Here is an 18444-nt window from a genome sequence, read left to right on the forward strand (position 1 = left end):
AAAATTATTTTTTCAATTTTTTTAATATTGAAAAAAAAAATTTTTTAATTTTTAAAATTTTTTATTTTGACATTAGATTCATGCATTGTCTCCAACTTTACACAAGTGTACAAAATTTCAGATCGATAGGATAAGTAGAAGTGTATTAAATTTAGATTACAAGATTTGTAGCAGACAGACAGACAAACAGACAGACAAACAAGAAGTGAAGTTAAAGAGGAGTGTTGTAAAAAGAGCTTAATTTGAAATTATTCTTCAGCAATACATGATTTACATTCGGGAGGTATTTAGCTAAAAAAACTTTAAATTCCTTTGACGTAGTCTCAGATGCGAGACAAGTCAGGAAACGAACAATGATCGGGAGCAATCTATCGGGACAATCTATGTATATTACTTGGAAAAAATATCATTATTCGAGTGTAAGCTATTTGTGACAAAAACACATTTTAACCAAAAAATAATGCGTAAAAATTGCGTCCTAAAATTTCGTACTGACAATAGAACTGGACTCCGAAACTTTTTCTCTTATAAAGCAATGGTGATTTTTTTAGTTATATTACTTGTTTTTAAATTGATGGTAAATTGGCGATTTAAGCAATGAAGTGATCTTGATGCTTAAGCCACAGAAGCTCGTGTAAAAGAAAATATTCTTTTCATTTTTAGGTTGGTATGAAACGGCTTGCTTGAATTTGAATTGCGCGCTTATTTCGAAAATCATTTAACTAGTCCGATTATCTTCATTGCGATTTATTGTGTTGGCACTAGCAGGCATTGCACTCGCAGACTGCCCCATGTGTTCGACGAGGCCTCATGTCAAGCCGGCGTAAGAATCCCTCGTCGCAGAACGTTTGTGAAAGAACATTTAGTATGTTACTGCGTTCTCTTTCTCTAATTTATGACGTCTAACTGATACTCATGCATTCTGAAATAATGGTTGCAACTACATTGTAAGAGTAGCAAGAAACACTTTTTATATGTCAAGTTATGGTCGTTTGACAACATACGATAACCTCGTTTAATAACGATGACCAGGCTTAGAATGATGAATTTCAGTAATTGTAATGAATTTTAGGTGACTTTCATCTATGACATACGGCATCTCGCTTGTTTTTTTATGAACTTCGTGACGTTTCTATGGCTATCCATATTTTTCAAGAGCAGTATATTTTCAATAAAGTACGTAGGTACGCCACTTCTTGATGAAATTTCATAAAAACTATTAATGCCGGGCTTATAGTTACTATTCCTATAGTCATTACCATGCCCGCAGTTACCAACGATAACTTGAAAATTCATCCTGCAGTTGATGTTTTATCAATAATATCTTACATATATTGTATTAATTAAGTATAAAATAATGACCTCCGTAATTTTCTCAGGCCGGTCCGCCATGGAGGGCTTCATCGGCGAGGGCTTCAACCGGGGCAAAACTGACCGCAAAATTAACAAGATCAACATTCATCAACATGGTGAGTAGTCAACATCCACCAACATGGTGAGTAGTCAACTTCCATCAACATGGTGAGTAGTCAACATCCACCAACATGGTGAGTAGTCAACATTCACCAACATGGTGAGTAGTCAACATCCACCAACATGGTGAGTAGTCAACATCCACCAACATGGTGAGTAGTCAAGATCCACCAACATGGTGAGTAGTCAAGATCCACCAAGATGGTGAGTAGTCAACATCCACCAACATGGTGAGTAGTCAACATTCACCAACACGGTGAGTAGTCAACATCATTCAAATATAATGGATAATCGACATCCATCAACATGGTGAGTAGTCAACATCCACCAACATGGTGAGTAGTCAACATTCACAAACACGGTAAGTAGTTAGCATCCACCAACATGGTAAATAGGTGAAATCCACAAAGTTGGTAAATTTTTAACATCCACCAAATTGGTACAATTTTTAACATCCACCAAGTTAGTAAATTTTAAACATCCACCAAGATGATGACTTAACATTTGTCTGACTGAAAATGTTGGACGCTAAAATGTTAAACGTTTATTGCAGCCTTGTTCTCGGCGGTCCAGAACAACCAGTTTGAGAGGGCAGCAAACATCCTCAAGAATAACGAGCTCAACGTCAACAGGTGCGCTTCAACATCTCTCACTTGAACCTCATTCAAATTCCATATTTATGTTCAGATTTCAATAATTCTTCTTTCATTTACCTCGGCTCTACTTATTGCAATAGCTCATCGCTAGTCCTGTCTGCATCTTTCCCTTTCGAATTGGGTTTTAATGTCAATACCTGTATTTTAATCAACAGGTGCGCTTCAACATCTCACTTTAGCCCTCATTCAACTTCCATATTTTTGTTCAAATTTCATTAATTCCTTATTCATCTACCGTGGCTCTACTTATTGCAATCGCTCATCGCTAGTCCTGTCTGCATCTTTCCCTTTCGAATTGGGTTTTAATGTCAATACCTGTATTTTAATCAACAGGTGAGCTTCAACATCTCTCACTTGAAACCTCATTCATATTCCATATTTTTGTTTAAATTTCAATAATTCTTCTTTCATTGACCACGGTTCTACTTAATGCAATCGCTCAAAGCTGGTCCTGTCTGTATCTTTCCCATCCGAGTTAATGTTAATGCCTGTATTTTAATTCTGCGTCAACAACATCGATAGGTTTTCCTGATATTGAACAATCTACAGTTGAAGTTCATGCATAATCTCTAGTACGTAATAGGATCTTTTTTATGATTTGTTCAAGATGACATATCCGTGTGGAGGCTGCGAGCCTACCTTTATTATGCATTTAATTTAAAGTATGTAATAAAGTAATTTAACATAGTGGTAGTAGTCTATCACTGCTATTTTATTTATTTATTACACATTTCACTTACTCATCATTTTCTCTGCTCAACATTGTATAATGGATTTACTTTCATTCTCCTTTTCGTATCCTCGCCTGTAGAAAATTCACCTGTGTGTTTCACCCATTCGCTAAGTTTTTCCAATTTCTGTCGATATATAAATCCCAAAAACTTTTTCTTGCGCTTGTTCCATTTTTTTGTATTCAAAGAATAACATGTACGTGTTTTGTTCAGCGTAAACAACGAGGGACTGTCTGTGCTGGAGTTGGCGACCATGAACCACAACGTTGAACTGGTGCGGCTGTTGCTCAAACATGGCGCTCGGGAGGACACAAGCAGTGAGTTAGCTGTGTGAACTCATGTGTACTTGTGTACCTGTAACTGTGTTTGTGTGAACTCGTGTACCTGAAGTTTAAACCTACAACCTGAAATGAAAAATACAACACCTGACGTTAACGACTTGCCACAGGACGATGAACTTAACCATCTGACGGACATAAATTTTTCATCAACATGCTGTCCATGATCAACAGCCTTAAAACACACATCCTGAGATTGTATCCTCAAATACGTGGCTTTAAATGCACACACACTTACTTACGTTGAACACACGGAACCTGCCGTTGAACACACTGCCGGACATTGAACTCCTGTGTTGTTGCTTTTTACAAATTTCAGAATCATTTTTAAAAAAAATTTCTACGTTACCTTACGATTCTCATGTATAAAAATAAAAAGGTTCAATTTTCTAAAGTTAAAAATCATACGTGCATAATGTTTTGCACGAATTCAAGCAAAACTGTTGCTTATTCTGGTTTCTGTAGTGACCAATCATCTGATAGTCTATCGAAAAAACGTATAACCAGATTACACTACAAAATCAACTAATCTCTTTACAGTGACTTACTGAGAAAACACAGATTTTATCCTCAAATATTGCCCAATTGACCGCTTCGCCCGTTTCAGTAAACCACCTTTGCATACTCCCGCATGTACCCAAATAACTGCTGCTTCTTGCCACAGAGAATCACCTTAACAATCATTATAATCGCCACCATCATCGCAGACAAGCAGCCTAGTACTATTAACTATCATCATAGACAAGCAGCCTAGTACTATTAACTATCATCATAGACAAGCAGCCTAATAATATTAACTATCATCATATAGAGCAGCAGCCTAATAATATTAACCATCATCATATAGAGCAGCAGCCTAATAATATTAACTATCATCATATAGAGAAGCAGCCTACTAATTTTAACTATCATCATAGACAAGCAGCCTAATAATATTAACTATCATCATAAGCACCACGCCTAAAATATTAACTATCATCATAGGCAAGCAGCCAAGTAATATTAACTATCATTATAGACAAGCAGCCTTCTTATATTAACCATCATAAACACCACGCCTAACAATATTAACTACCATTATAGACAAGCAGCCCAATAATATTAACTTCTTATTAATATATTAATTATTAAATAAATTAATAATATTAACTACTTATTAACTACTAATATTAACTATCATCGGACACCTCGCCTAACAACTACCACCTCTCCCACAGAGAACTACGAGGCTAACGTACAGCACCTGGACAAGTGCCTGCGTGTAGCAGAGCGTCGCTATGAAGCCATCGTCGCGGCGGCGGTGACCAGCAAAGAGCAGGAGAGACACCGGGAGGCGTGGCAGCGACACTGCAAGCTCCACGCCAGCATACAGCGCGGCCTCGAGTCCCTTCGTGAGTCGCAAGGGCTTCAGCACCCCCGGCAGGAGTAAAATATTTAGGGAAAAAAGCGGCCTTGAGTCCCTTCGTGAGTCGCAAAGGGCTTTAGCACCACGGCAGGAGTCAGATATTTAGGGAAAAAAGCGGTCTTGAGTCTCTTCGTGAGTCGCAAGGGCTTCAGCACCCCCAGCAGGAGTCAGATATTTAGGGGAAAACGTGCAGGGGACGTTCAGGTGTAGAAGAATAAAACTTAGGAAACATTCAGGGAAAAAATATGCAGGGTACGTTCAGGTGTAGAAGAATAAAACTTAGGAAACATTCAAGGAAAAACGTGCAGCGGACGTTCAGGTGTAGAAGAATGTAACTTAGGAAACATTCAGGGAAAAAACGTGGAGGGGACGTTAAGGTGTAGAAGAATGTAACTTAGGAATCCATTAAGGTTATAGAGTAGACTTTATCTCAGTTATTATTTTCTTTGTTTATGAGATTATCAGAATCGTGGGCACATACACCCTACAAATGTCAAAATTATCACTGAAATGTTAAAGATACATTTGTTCAAGAATCGTATTTCCAAGCTCATTTCCTAATGTCCTAATGGTCCCTAATTCAAAGCGGTTGGTTCCTAATTCACCATTTAATCCTATTTTGTCGTACGATGCCTTAATTACCCCTATCATCACATCTCAAGCCATCCATATATCTCAATGCCAACAACATACCCTGAATTCGAAATCACTCCCTGATGCCACAATTACACTTAAAACTCCATGAGTACACTGGAAAACAATCGGTTTCAAATAACCTCTAAGCATAATTGACGTAGCGATTTGCTGGCTTAGTTCTGATACTCTTCATCGGGAGTCTTTTTTTTTTGTGCAATGATAATAATTTGAATAAACCACACGTGTGATTGATTGTACCTGATGCGACTAGAGTTATGTAACAGTTCCGCATTTATGTCCATTCTACCACAATTATCATATAATGTTTGAACCAAATCCTAATGTCGTATCATATTTAAAGCGAGAATAACGCATTAGTGACACCATCACACTCTAATGCCCCTCACAGAGGTGCCGGACGCCCCGAGCAGCGCTAATGTTGAGGTGATCGATAGTACGAGGGTGAAGGTGAGCTTCGCAGAGCCTCACGCCTCACCACCTCAAATCGTCACCAAGTTCAAGGGTGAGTGTCGTGCGTGACAGACAGGCACATGTGAGTCTTGTAACGATTACCGAAATGCCGCACGTGTTTCGCTGCGTAGTGAAGAAGAGTACAATGGTATTGACAAACGCTGAGGCTGCATGTCAATAAAAATGCTTTGAGTTTATTTAAAATTGACCGAGTCGGCTGTTGGAACATCAGTGGTTTTGCAATTGGTACGTCGGTCTGAAGGTCGGAAAGAGTAGCCGCATAACCGTTTCTTTTCTAATGCCATTTTTAGCTGTATAATCCAGCCGTGTTTTAAGAATAAAATAAGAATTTAAACGTTCGCATCGTTAACCTGTGCAGTGGAGTGGAGTGTGGACGAGTGGGCGTCGGCACAGTCGCAGGAGCTAACAGACCTCAGGAGGAACTCTGTGGTGATCGAGCGCCTGGCGCAGGGGCGGCGCCATGCGTTCCGAGTGTCAGCAGGCAACCTCAGGGGATACGGGGTGCCCATCTTAACATCCCCCCCATTCGCTGTTCCTTCCAGTGGGTGCACAATTGTTTTGTTGTTGTTTCATTACTGCGTACTCAAATTTTCTTTAGGTTTTTCAAATGCGTACATGTCTCCGGTTATGCACAAGGAAAATTCATGCTTATTCTACGATAGTAATTACGATTCCACTTGAAGTAATGCTAGAATTTTTTATCATTTTTCAATGTGGCTCAATGTTTCATATCACTTCCATTTGGCAAATGTCCGCATGTATTTCAAACTCATCCAATATTTATTTTCTAATTTGGTAGTTTCTTGTCCTACCAGAGACTCGGGAATTTCTTTGTGTAGAAATTGAATTGCGATGTCATTCACTGCGTAAATTTACGTTTAAATGACCAATGACAGTCATATATAATCTTATCTAGAGGCTAAATGAATTCAGGGTATGTAAGAGAGAAGAGTTTTATTGGATGCCGGGGATAATATGTTCTATTCTTAAGGCGGAGTCATATTAGGTATCAACTTGTGGGACCAAGTTCTTTTAGGTTCTCATTTACGTGTGATCTGCTTAATATTTTCCATACCTCAGAAACATCTGTCAAAAGAACTAATATTGTATTTATTTTGCTATAAATAGACAGAATTTAATAGGCCTCATCTCTTTTTGGCGTGTAAAGTTCGTGCAATAATTCCCACTCCCCTCGCAGGTTGGCGAGATCTGGACTCAAGAAAGCCGCGTTTTGACGGCCTCCTGCGCGAGTTCGATAACTTATTTAACCAGGTGAGTTTGCCTTCTTCATATTAAACCGAATTATCCATATGATGCGTTCGAATCCCGCATTTTGAAGCAAAAACATTTAATGAAAGCAATTTGGTTTCCAGTTTTAAGTGGACGGAATTCAACGCCGAGTTTAAACACTTAATAGTATATTTCGAAACCCAGTGAGTGATGGTGCGACGAAGTCTCTGATCTTTTAATCAAGAAGATACTGATACGTTATCGATTGAGAGTATTGCTGACGACATAAATTATGACCTGTCAAATGTTAGAGGAAAATTACCTAGGATAAGGGGTACGTGAGGTTATAGAAAAACTGAACTCACTTCACCTGGTTTGTATGTCGTCGGAGAAAGTGTAACATGAAAGTGTAGTATGATAGTGTACATGGTAGTGTACATGAAAGTGTAACATGAAAGTGTACCATGAAAGTGTACCATGGCAGAGATTAACGAAACTCCGCTAAGTACACGTAACTTTTCGTACTTACGTTCAAAAAGTTACGTATTGCGTAAGTCAGTCAAAATTTGGCATTAACAAAACTGTCTTACGCAAGACTCATCTGAAAAGGTATTATCGAAACCATCCAACTAACTTACCAATCAGAGGCTTCGAATTTGCTGTTCCTAGCTCCTGTCGACTCAGTGCGCAGTGCGCGTGGATGAAAGGAGGTTGTATTGTGTCAGCGTCATCTGCGTTGACTGACTAGGGAGCATTTGGAGAAATGAGTAAGACGTTGTCTAAATAGCAATGACAACGCCTTGATTGTAATTTTTTGCAATCAAGGCAAAAAATTACATTTTTCCCATTCAAAATTTGAGGACTTTTTAGAGAGCTACTTAGAATTTAGAACATTTTGTGAGTTGGAGTTCAACTATCAGCGGAGAAAGAAAGGAATTTGTGTACGTAGCTAGAAAAATGGTTGGCTTGTCAAACTCCACATAGTTTTGAATCAAAAAAGTCATGAAAATATTATTTTAGTGAATGATCATAAAACTCTTAGATACGAATATCAAGATTTGCTTGCAAATTACAGCACAAAAGGAAAAGAAATTAGCTGGCATAACTTAATTGAATTTTTTTCTCAAGAAGCACCGTTTAGCACGATCAAATATTATGCCTATGTTGAATTATTGACAAAATTCTATCACAATTTACCGTGTTGCAAGTAAATCAATAGTTTTATATTGCTTCGGCGCACTCAAAACTTCTACGTAACTCCACTTACGACACCTCCGAGCAGGCATAGAGCTACGTACGGCTTCTTGTACGTAGCTTCCCGCGCAAATGTTTTGATAATACCACCGCTAGAGTTACTTCTTCATATCAGCACTTACTCCACACGTAAGTCGCTACGTGTACTTAGCGATGTTTTGATAATCCGGCCCCATGTCTGTAACGCGTTGGGAAATGCTGGCCTTACGCACGTCTGTCCGCAGGTGCGGAGCGCTCGGCCGGAGCACGCATCTGAGATCCGGGCGATGGAACCAGGCCAGGAGACGCCGCTCAATCAGCGCCGCGCGCAGAAGAAGAAAGCCATCATGCAGCTCTTCACGCCCGCCCCCAAGTTCCATAAGAACCTAAAGAGGTGAGAACCTGGACAGATAACTGGCATCTCGACTTGACCAGGTGGCTTCTTGAGGAGTTCAGGCTTTGAAAAAGAAGAGGCATAAAAAAAATGGAGACTCGATGCGTACCCAGTAATGAAAGTAAATGGGTACTAGTTTACATCGCAGAATAACCCCATAAGTAGCTATGAGATCCACACAACCAAAGAATCGAAGATAATTTTGAAATGATTATAAAGTTGAAATAGAATTCAATAACTCCATAATGAAATGATAGACCATGACCCTATTTTAGTAAGTTTGACGGAAGAATACGTTTCTAAGGAATACCTCAAGCTGATAAAAAACAATCCTTAGAGATCCCACGAAAAGGATTGTATCTTATTATACTGCATTCAATGAACGTTGATTTCAGCAATTGAGTAACATGAAGTTGAGCCTTACTGGTAGTAGCAATTGAATTATTTGATTATTTGAAATTGAAACTCGATCCTTTCTTTTGATGTATTTTACTATCTGGTGTTCAAAAACTCGTCGATACGTACTCCCTATAAACATGTAACAAAGAATGCGGAAAAATTTGTCGCCGCCAAACTAACGAGAGCAGCTCGACCTCATTTGATGCTCATTACATCTTAACTCTTGCGTCAAGTTTACTACCTCCTGCCCAGTACCAAGGATATAGCATGTGATGACATGTTGGTATTGCCCGTGCAGGGGCTGCTACCTTGCGAGTATCGTGTGGTGCGAGAACAAGGTGCTTGTCACCACCGAAGAGTTCCTACCCGTCGTGGAGGTCGATGAGAACTTCCCTAGCCAGGCGAAGCAGGACCTCAAGTGGCTCATGGAGGTCAGCACTCATGATTATCAACTCTGGAAATAGTATTGCATACCAGAAATATTATCCTTCTTGAATAGAATAAATTACAGGCTTGACTCTTGCAGCTAACAATGGTTTTTTAAGCTTCAACCGATACTTTGGTAAGTAAGTAGCTCCGTGCCATTTTCCAATAGAATCTTGGATGGAGGGAGACTCTGTAATCCAAGCAAGTTTAGGTTTTAAAGTGCGGGAAAATTTTGAGGAGTTACAAGGTTTTGTGTTGATAAATTGTATTTAAATTATCGTCAATGACACGCGATTCGCCACTCTGTAGACACTGAACGTACTAACTCAACGCTCGTCAATATAAACCATATAATACTGGTCACTATGATTCATTGGGTTTGATTAATACTGGTCGGTATGATTCATTGGGTTTGATTAATGCACCATAGCAGTAAAGCTCTTCTAATCCTGCTAGAAAGTTTTGGTATAATTTTGCTCATAAAATAGATCGTTACTATTGAAGGCCGGCGACATGAGTGGATATTCATAAATATTTTCAGGTATTATTTATTCCAGCATTACTAGTATGTATTTTTAGCGCATTTTCTCATTTATGGAAGAAATGCACTATTGTACTCGCCATGTCCGTCTGTCTGTCTGTCCGTCTGTCCGTCCGTCCGTGACATCAAGTTTTCGTCGACGAGAAAATGCGCTCTCTGTCACTCACTGCTTTGAGTACTGAGTTATATTTTTTTAATTCTGTGATCCGTAGATGATCATCACGGAGCATTCAGTTGCAGTAAATTCAGTTAGATTTATTGGATGCGCGCAAATGTATGTTTCCTAGTGAAATAAAAATTACTGTTGGCTTTGCCAATATTTTAAAATATTTCCTGAAAATCCTTAACTCAATTTCATACGACGACAATTTAAACTGCTTCTCGACCACTTGAAAAAATGACAATTCTAATTCATCCATGGCCAGGAGTTTAAAATTTTCATTTTTACAGTGAATTTATTTATTTCTATTAGGTATATTAATTCATTTCTTTTCTATGCATTCTATTATATTCGAGGAAATTTTTATTTTTTTGATGATGATGATATTGTCAGCCTTCATAAAGTAGCCAATATGTTTATTCAGCTTTCATTTCTTACGATTCATGGAGCAATTTTGCATCGCGCAGGTCGCGGCCACGTGGGATGACGTCAAAAGCTTACGACAAGACATGGAGCGCGCGGGCTCTGTGTCGTATCTTCCGTTCCGTAGCAAACTCCTTCAAGCCGCCGCCAACATGCAGGTTTGCTATGCACGCCATTCTGCCTCATTTGGACACATTTTTCTCCTTTTGTATGGAGCCCATTTCTTATTTCAGCAAATATCCTTCGTGTTCTTTTCAGAAATTTACTAAATTTGTCACACTGTGGCATTTGTGTCGACTTTTCGTAGTCCATCACTTTCCTCAAAATTATGAGTTGGTTGCAAGTTTAGGGTTAGGAAGGCGCCCATCTATTGTGAAGGAAATTGTGTCTTAAACCTACGCAGATGGGCACTTTTCATAAACATCGCCTGTTAGATGTGAACGAAGAAAAATCGTTCGTTACTTTTTTGTTTGATTATGTATTCAGGCTTGTCAGATCTATATTTTGTAATTATTTTTCATAATGTGTGCGAGGCCGGCTCCTCTTTTTAGTGCATTTTCTCATTTATGGAAAAAATGCACTATTGTGCTCGCCATGTCCGTCTGTCCGTCCGTCCGTGACCTCAAGTTTTCGTCGACGAGAAAATGCGCTCTTTGTCACTCACTGCAATGAGTACCGAGTTATATATTAAGAGTTATGCGCAGCGCGAGGTCACGAGTTCACTGTTTGTCAAGAAGCCTGTTGTGTATTCTTATAACTGCGGCGATTAAAGGCAGCTCATTTTTTTTTTTTTTTTCGATAATTTTTCTCGCAGTGTGACCTCTTCGTAACTGTACTCTATAAGTTTCCACCGACCGTCTAGGGTGTTGTTTTTATGTACTCACATTTCCAGTTATTCAATTTCGAAAAGAAAATATCTGAACCATATATGATAAAATACCAGAGTAATTTCGCCAATTTTAACCAAATATGCATAGACATTTTTGTAATTTTGTTGCTGGTGATCAGCCTTAGGTGGACACCTGATACACTGACTCAGGGTCAAATGACCACAAAATTATTGGTGGGCAGACGGCGCTGGGAGTTCAGGACCTGGGCCAGCTGTACCATGAGATCATCAAGGACAGCCAGGGCGCGTTGGTGTTCTGCACCGTCAAGCACGTCCGCTCCACCAAGAGTATCGCTACCATCAACGTAAAGTGGGCGCCGCTCAGCAAACTCAAGGAGAGGAAGCTCTCCGGTGTCAGTGAGTCCGCCCAACATCTTGCCAGGTTCCATCACCCCTAAGGGTACGCACACAGTGAAAGCAGGTTGCCAGCGTGCTGGTTACCTGCTCAGGCTGGCGCCTGAAACCATAGAATACAGAAGCCTGTTCGTACAGGTTTTCGCTGTGAACACTTACATTATTATCCTATGTTCATTCTTGTGGCAGGTTGGAGCAGGTTACCCGCGCCGGCAAACCTGCTTCCACTGTATGCGTACCCTATGGCCCGTTAGATACAGCAAGCAGCGATAAATCCCTCATTCCTCAAAATCTGTAAAACTTGCAACGATTTTACTAATCCAAAAAAAAAACTTTCACACTTTGTAATCGCGAAACGAATAGTAATGATTTCCCTGAACTTCAGGTCCCATCAGCACCCCAGGCGACGCGCCCTCGCCCTCAGCAGGGGAGCTCCTCCTAGCGTCGCTCCTGAAGCAGATCGAGTACGGGCGAGCCTCCAGCAACCACCTGCCCCGTGGCCTCTACCTCGGATACCTGAAGCTCCAGAGTTCCATGGAGCACCTGCGAGTCCTCGTGCCCGACAAGGGCCCCAACATGCTGCCCAATGTCAAGATCCGCGACAACACCCACGTTTCCAGGTATGTTTTCGAGTGATGCATAAGAGCTCATATTTATTAAATTTTAAAAATGATGGAAATAAAATTAGTTCTGGCGACACGGTGGTTCCTTTGTTAGCTGAGAGACTAGTTACGCATTTCATAATGTACTGAGTGATGAATGAGGCTGAAATTTTCAACTAAATATCGATCGTTGTGTCCGTACCATCAGGGAGGAGTGGGAGTGGGTGCAACAGCTGCGCTCTGGAAAAGATTCCCCGCCCAGTCCTGCCCAGCAGGTGTGGCAAAGCCAGCTGGCCGCCGCTGCCCACAAGCTCCTCTCGCAGCTGGGGATGAGTGGAGACCATCGGATATATACTGGGGAGGTTCTTGATTTTGATGGGGACGTGTCACTTATACTGATGTTCCCACCAAGCGAGTCTCTCTTCTGTAACCTCGGCCAAGAGGATTCGTTGTTATCGCGACCTGACCTGCTGGCCCTACCCATCCACACGTTCGAGATGGTGCATCTTTCGACGTACCTCTCCCCGCTGCTCGAACGCTACGCTAGGCTCTCGTGCATCCTTGAAATGGACAAACTTGTGGCCGAACACGCCAAGCGTGAGGCATTCAGCCAGGAAGAGATCAATGCCACCAAACAAAGACTGGCGCAGGTCCAGCGCTTCCAGCAGATGCTGGATGACGCTTGGAAGCAGCTCCGCTGGGTCAAGGATGCTATCAGTTTTGCAAGGGACAAAACCAGTCACGGAGTTCCTATGAGTGCCATAACCGCCTCCCTTGGCTCATCCGTTTCACGCAACTCCCATTCCAGTTGGAGCTCCCACAGACTCTCAGACGCGTCTTCTCCTCCTTCCAGTCCTCCATTCCATGGCCTCCTCCACCACAGTTCATCAGACTCGATACATTTTGGTGCTGAAAAGAAACGGTTCTGTAAATCTGACGATAGGCTTCAATCCAGTCGGCATCGAACGATGAAGAAATCCAGCACGGCAGAAAATGTGCGCGTAACACCTAAGGCTCAATCTAATTTTACCAAGTCCAAGACCTCTGATTGTTTATCTCACATCCCAGGTGACATCGATCCTGAGTATTATTGTTCACAAACTCCCTCTAAACTTAGCTCGTTTGCTACATCGGATGAGCCAACTATGTACAGAAAAGATCAATTGAAAACTAGAAGTGAAATTCAATTGCCGGATTCTATCGCTCCGGACGGGCCATTCCCTCGAAAAGCAAGTGCCCCAGCACGAGTGGACGGGAATGACCCACTTGACTCTGACCGAATACCTCCGTCTCATAATCAATCTGTTTTCTGTGATTCATTATCTATAAACTCAATTATTGATCCATTAAATGACCGCAGACGAAGGGACTTGGATCCTATATGCTGTGCTCGCAAAACGACAGGCTCAATTAGGAGTCCATTATCTAGCTGCTACGACTTAAATTTTGCTAGCTGCCTGCCCTTAGATATGAACGTCGCAGGGAGTGGTTCAGGACACGAGTCAGAGGCTTCTTTTCCCAGCATGACGACGAGTCTTAAGTCTTTTTCATCCACTGAGACCGAGACCGATGCGCTCAGTCTATTGAGTCGAGAAAGCGGCCGCAGCGAGAATAGTGAGACAAGGAGCGGTGTGGAGGGAGAGGAAATCGACGGTCGGAAAGCTGAGGAGACGAAGGCCATCAAGCAGGTGTACGCTGCTTACGAGACGGGTATGGCTAAAGGAGTATCTGTGAAAATTCAAGTTAACAATAAAACAACTGCTAGGGACGTAATAGACGTTGTGGTCCGCCACTTGAATGTCGCAGTCGTGCAGAAAGGCAAGAAGGGACCAACTTATGGCACAGAGAAGCTCAAGAACTTCTGTTTGGTGGCTGTGATAGACAAGAGGGAGCGCTGCCTGCGAGACGACTTTAAGCTATTGTCACTTCAAGATCCATGGCGTCAGGGCAGATTGTATGTCAGGACCAAGACCGATCTTCTTGCAGCCATAAACCATTGCACATCGCGCAATTCAGGGCACGGTTCTTCCTCTTCTGATGGGAGTAAAGTTGTTCCTCCTCCTGAAGTGAGTCCCCACTCATCCCCAAGCGACTCCTCGTCCCCAGACCAGACCCCAATCTTCCCCTAGGACCTGTAACCATGCGTATTTCTCCGTCACAAACCATTTTGATCTCTTAGCATTAACAGTAAGTTAAGTTAATACTGGGGGACGCACCTTGTGGAGTGGGCCCTGGGTGTGTCAGCAGCCTTCTACTTGGCTTCATATTGGCTTGGTTTGGCTTCTTCATAAGAAAAAAATCTGGCATAGCTCAATTTAATATGAGAAAAGATCACCGTATAGGTCAGATGTTGATTCCTCTACACTATCTTATTCATACGGGATACGAATGAAAATGATAGCCGCAATCCGCCAAACCTGGAAGAGTGAGGAACCCATCAAAAAAGTTTTAACATGATCTAATTCTCTAAGTTTACTATGTACATACGAAGGTACTGTAGCTATATTTTCCTTGTATCCAGTGGCACCTGGAACTGAACGTCTGTGGTAGTATGCTAGGACCATCAGTGAGCACCATTGGACCATCACCACTCGTGACTGGTGGCCAATAGTCGCTTTTTTCACGTATGATTTTAGGTTAGAACGAAATGCGTTTATGTTTAGCCTGTAAAGTAGACCGCTCTTCTACAGGGTTTCGTTCATAAACCTAGCAGAGGAAATACATATCTTTCATTGGATATTTGGCTCGACCTTCTTAATTTGTTCCATCATTTGTGAGTTAATCGACTTATTTTTCAACATGACAGTGAAATATTCTACATCTATCATACTTGGTGATGCGTTCAACGCAAATTTTTATGAAAATCTGCCGTTTCGAATTAGGCATGTACATTGTTCAAAATTAATTTATTTTGCACTGAGGCTGGGAGCCATAATGAGGACAGTCAGCTTAATGCAAGCAGCGTGATATGCCCGTACGAAAAGAATGCAGCGAATAAACTTAGCATCAGCGAATAAACTTAATTAGCATCAACGTAGACTAGCATGTATAGGACTGTACCAAAGACAATTAGATTTAAACTTAGTTCTGCGACGAATATTTCTTATATCAAGGCTATTTATTCTTTTCATTGTTGAAGGCTTCGATCGGAGATTTGGACTGAACAGTTTCCGTTCCGTATTAGATGGGATAAGTTGCACGGTATACCCCGAACACTGAAATGCTCGAGCTCATCACTGATTGTGAGCCGAGCCTTTCAAACTGTAATTAAATCTTGCTTTCTGTATCGACATGCCATCCTCGAGGTAGATTGTAAATCAAAATCAAATATACAGTGGAATACAGGGGGGTTGGTGAAACGATTTGCATTTTTATTGTGATTGGCGAGCGTGACTAGAATCATTTTATCGATAGAGGTACTTTAACTTATGCTGTTGTTTTAAGCATGAAATTAGCACGTCGAGCTAAGCTAGCCCTCGCTCAAGCGTTTGAACCTCGACCATCCACCATCCACACATAGACGCTGGGATGGAACCTGCCCATACTGAGAAAATACCGTGAGATCATTACCGAATAATTACAACGAACTCATAAGATTATTGGCTGCGGTTTTATCCAACAAAATATTTGTTCTTTCTCGTTGGTAGATTGATGACTCATATATCTTAGCAAAAATAGGGAAAGCGAGCTTACGTAGCCCAAATACATAGTATATTGTAGAGCTATAGACAATACATCTTACAGAATAACTCGTTGCGAATAGAAAGTTTTTGTCGCCCAATGAAGCCATGGCTAGACGCTGCTTTGCTGTGACATAGATACCACCTGAACTAGCTCTAGTGTGACCTGGATTACAAATGAATTCAATGTTACACACGCCATGACACTGAATAAATGTTCTCTCAAATTTGTTGCTCAGTAGCTCGACACTTTGACGGGAAACATGACACTTGCTTCTCTTTCATTAAGTTTATTGTTGGAATAAATCATAAATATACCGAACACAAGGATCGTGTTGTTGCAGAGATGTCTTCTTATACTGTTTTGGATTTGTTGGGGCTTAACTTAACCCTTCACATTTAGAATTTTAATTGATCCTCTTATTAAGTCATAATTAATACTTTTGAAATGTAGATAAATAATTCACTAGAAACGAGAGAGTTTAAAATCATTCATACAATTTCAGATGCAGTGGTAGCCTGCGCATCATATGGTGTGTACTCGCAATGGAAGCGTCAGTTGGGCGGTCAAAAAGAGCAATAAGATCCGCCGTTCCTAGGGACTCGTGTCCAATTTATTTATACTCAATTACTGTCAACCGTGCAATACTCAGTGCTTGTTATTATTCAGCTCGTTAGGGCGCATGTTAGAGGTTAATACCATACTAATAATTGGAAGGAAATCCAACGTTAACTCCATACAAAACTCACCGTGCGAATTACTGTCGTGGTGCTGAAATCTTCCCGAGGAACTCCCCCTCATCCGAAACAACTTTTTCAAAGGCCGGGAGCCCAAAAGAGATTATCGAATTTTCTTGTTTATGAAAAGAACTTGTAGGATAACTTGTCCCAAAGCACGATTTTTTGCAGATGTGGCTTGAATGACTCGTCGACTAAACGGTTTCTCGTTCCTGCCGCTGGCTGGCGTCACCAGCTCCGATCTCTACGGCCGGCTATCGAAAATTTGTGCCTCAGATATGCCGGCCAAGAGTATTTTACGATATACATATGCTTTAGTCCGGACTAGCTTAGTAGCACCTGAAGAGCTTTTGCGGCTGGAGCTCTCTCCCATGACGCTTGTTCTTGTTAGATAGTTTCTTTTAGCCTTTGGACTCTCACTTCATAAGCAGGCTTCCATTACCGCAGTCTCAATACCTCCTTATGTTCCAATTATATATTCTACTTGTATTTTTCATTCTTCGTCAACACTTACGTGATCTTCCTCAATTTTTTTGCGATCTCTTTCATCACCTTATAGTCGCTCTCTTTTCATATAAACTGTCCAGCAAAAACTCAATAAAAGAAAAATCATGCAGTTCAAGATTCATCAGTACAAAGAATCCTTACAATGAACCAATTTTTTACGGAAAATAATTTATCTAAACAGATAAAAATTAATTTTAGGCTACAAAAGAAATATTTCAAGTTTTCACATCACTATTCGATTTCCTCCGCATCTTATAGCTACTACATTTTCATTCCTCTCTAAATCTTATCTATTTCAAGCTTTATTGTAGCTGCTCGATTTCAGGCTTCTCAATTACCCTCCGTGTTACTGGACTCCATTTCGACGCTCATTTTTTAAGCCAGTTTATACTTTTAGAGGAATTATTGTAATTTTTGCACTGGCGCGTGAGGAGGGGTTTGTACGTTGCAGTTTTGTAGTAAATATCATGTTAATATTATTATCAGGCTAATATTATTGTTATAGTCTTGATGTATATTTATGAAAATGAAAGTATTTATGACAGCTTTGTTTCATTCTTTTCCTAGCAAATTATTTTCGAGAGTCAATTAGAATTTTTTCGAGTCGACGGAGAGTATACGACGGAAGTTGAGCACACTTTAACTTCACATTGGAATGTAATTTTGGTAAGCAACGAAAATATTCCCCTTTAAAAAAATCCAAGATAATTTTTCACGGTTTTCCGACGCTATATTGTTGGTCTTGTTTCTCGTTCTTCTCTCCCCCTCTTCTGTTCTTCTCCCTGCGTCATCTTCGATCAATTATAAATTTGATTTAGTTTCCTTTCACATGAAATGAAAATAATTAAGGTTAAGGAAAACATGAGCGCCTTTAATTTTATTCAGTTGAGAAATGCACGAGTGCCTCGCATGTTTTATTCGACAAGGAAAGCATTAGTGCCTTACTATCGGTTTATTTGCTTCCGATTTAAATGCTATTTAAATGTTTATTTAAATTAATTCCAATTTAAATAAACTAGCATCACTTTTAATTAGCCAACCGTTGCCGACATTTTATATTGAGTTAATTAATTTCAAAATTTTTGATTAAAAACACCGAATGAGAATTAGGAATACGAGGAATAGCCAAGGCTCTAA

General features: G+C 40.6%; 1 protein-coding gene across 2 annotated transcripts in view; it reads left to right on the forward strand.

Moving 5' to 3' along the window:
* Positions 1-15466, forward strand: part of LOC108677938 (ankyrin repeat and fibronectin type-III domain-containing protein 1) — a 55886-nt gene extending 40420 nt beyond the window's left edge. For both annotated transcript variants that reach the window (XM_018166252.2, XM_018166251.2), the window contains exons 2-14: positions 1380-1469; positions 2027-2105; positions 3074-3177; positions 4416-4589; positions 5649-5762; positions 6090-6272; positions 6930-7003; positions 8440-8588; positions 9286-9418; positions 10582-10695; positions 11609-11783; positions 12166-12400; positions 12591-15466. In XM_018166252.2, coding sequence (XP_018021741.1) covers positions 1391-1469; positions 2027-2105; positions 3074-3177; positions 4416-4589; positions 5649-5762; positions 6090-6272; positions 6930-7003; positions 8440-8588; positions 9286-9418; positions 10582-10695; positions 11609-11783; positions 12166-12400; positions 12591-14511 — 3534 coding nt within the window. In that variant the 5' untranslated portion in view covers positions 1380-1390 and the 3' untranslated portion in view covers positions 14512-15466. The remainder of the gene's footprint in view (positions 1-1379; positions 1470-2026; positions 2106-3073; positions 3178-4415; positions 4590-5648; positions 5763-6089; positions 6273-6929; positions 7004-8439; positions 8589-9285; positions 9419-10581; positions 10696-11608; positions 11784-12165; positions 12401-12590) is intronic.
* Positions 15467-18444: the final 2978 nt, after the last annotated feature.

The sequence above is a fragment of the Hyalella azteca genome, unplaced genomic scaffold, assembly GCF_000764305.2.
Source record: "Hyalella azteca isolate HAZT.00-mixed unplaced genomic scaffold, Hazt_2.0.2 contig16660, whole genome shotgun sequence".
Classification (NCBI taxonomy): Eukaryota; Metazoa; Arthropoda; class Malacostraca; order Amphipoda; family Hyalellidae; genus Hyalella; species Hyalella azteca.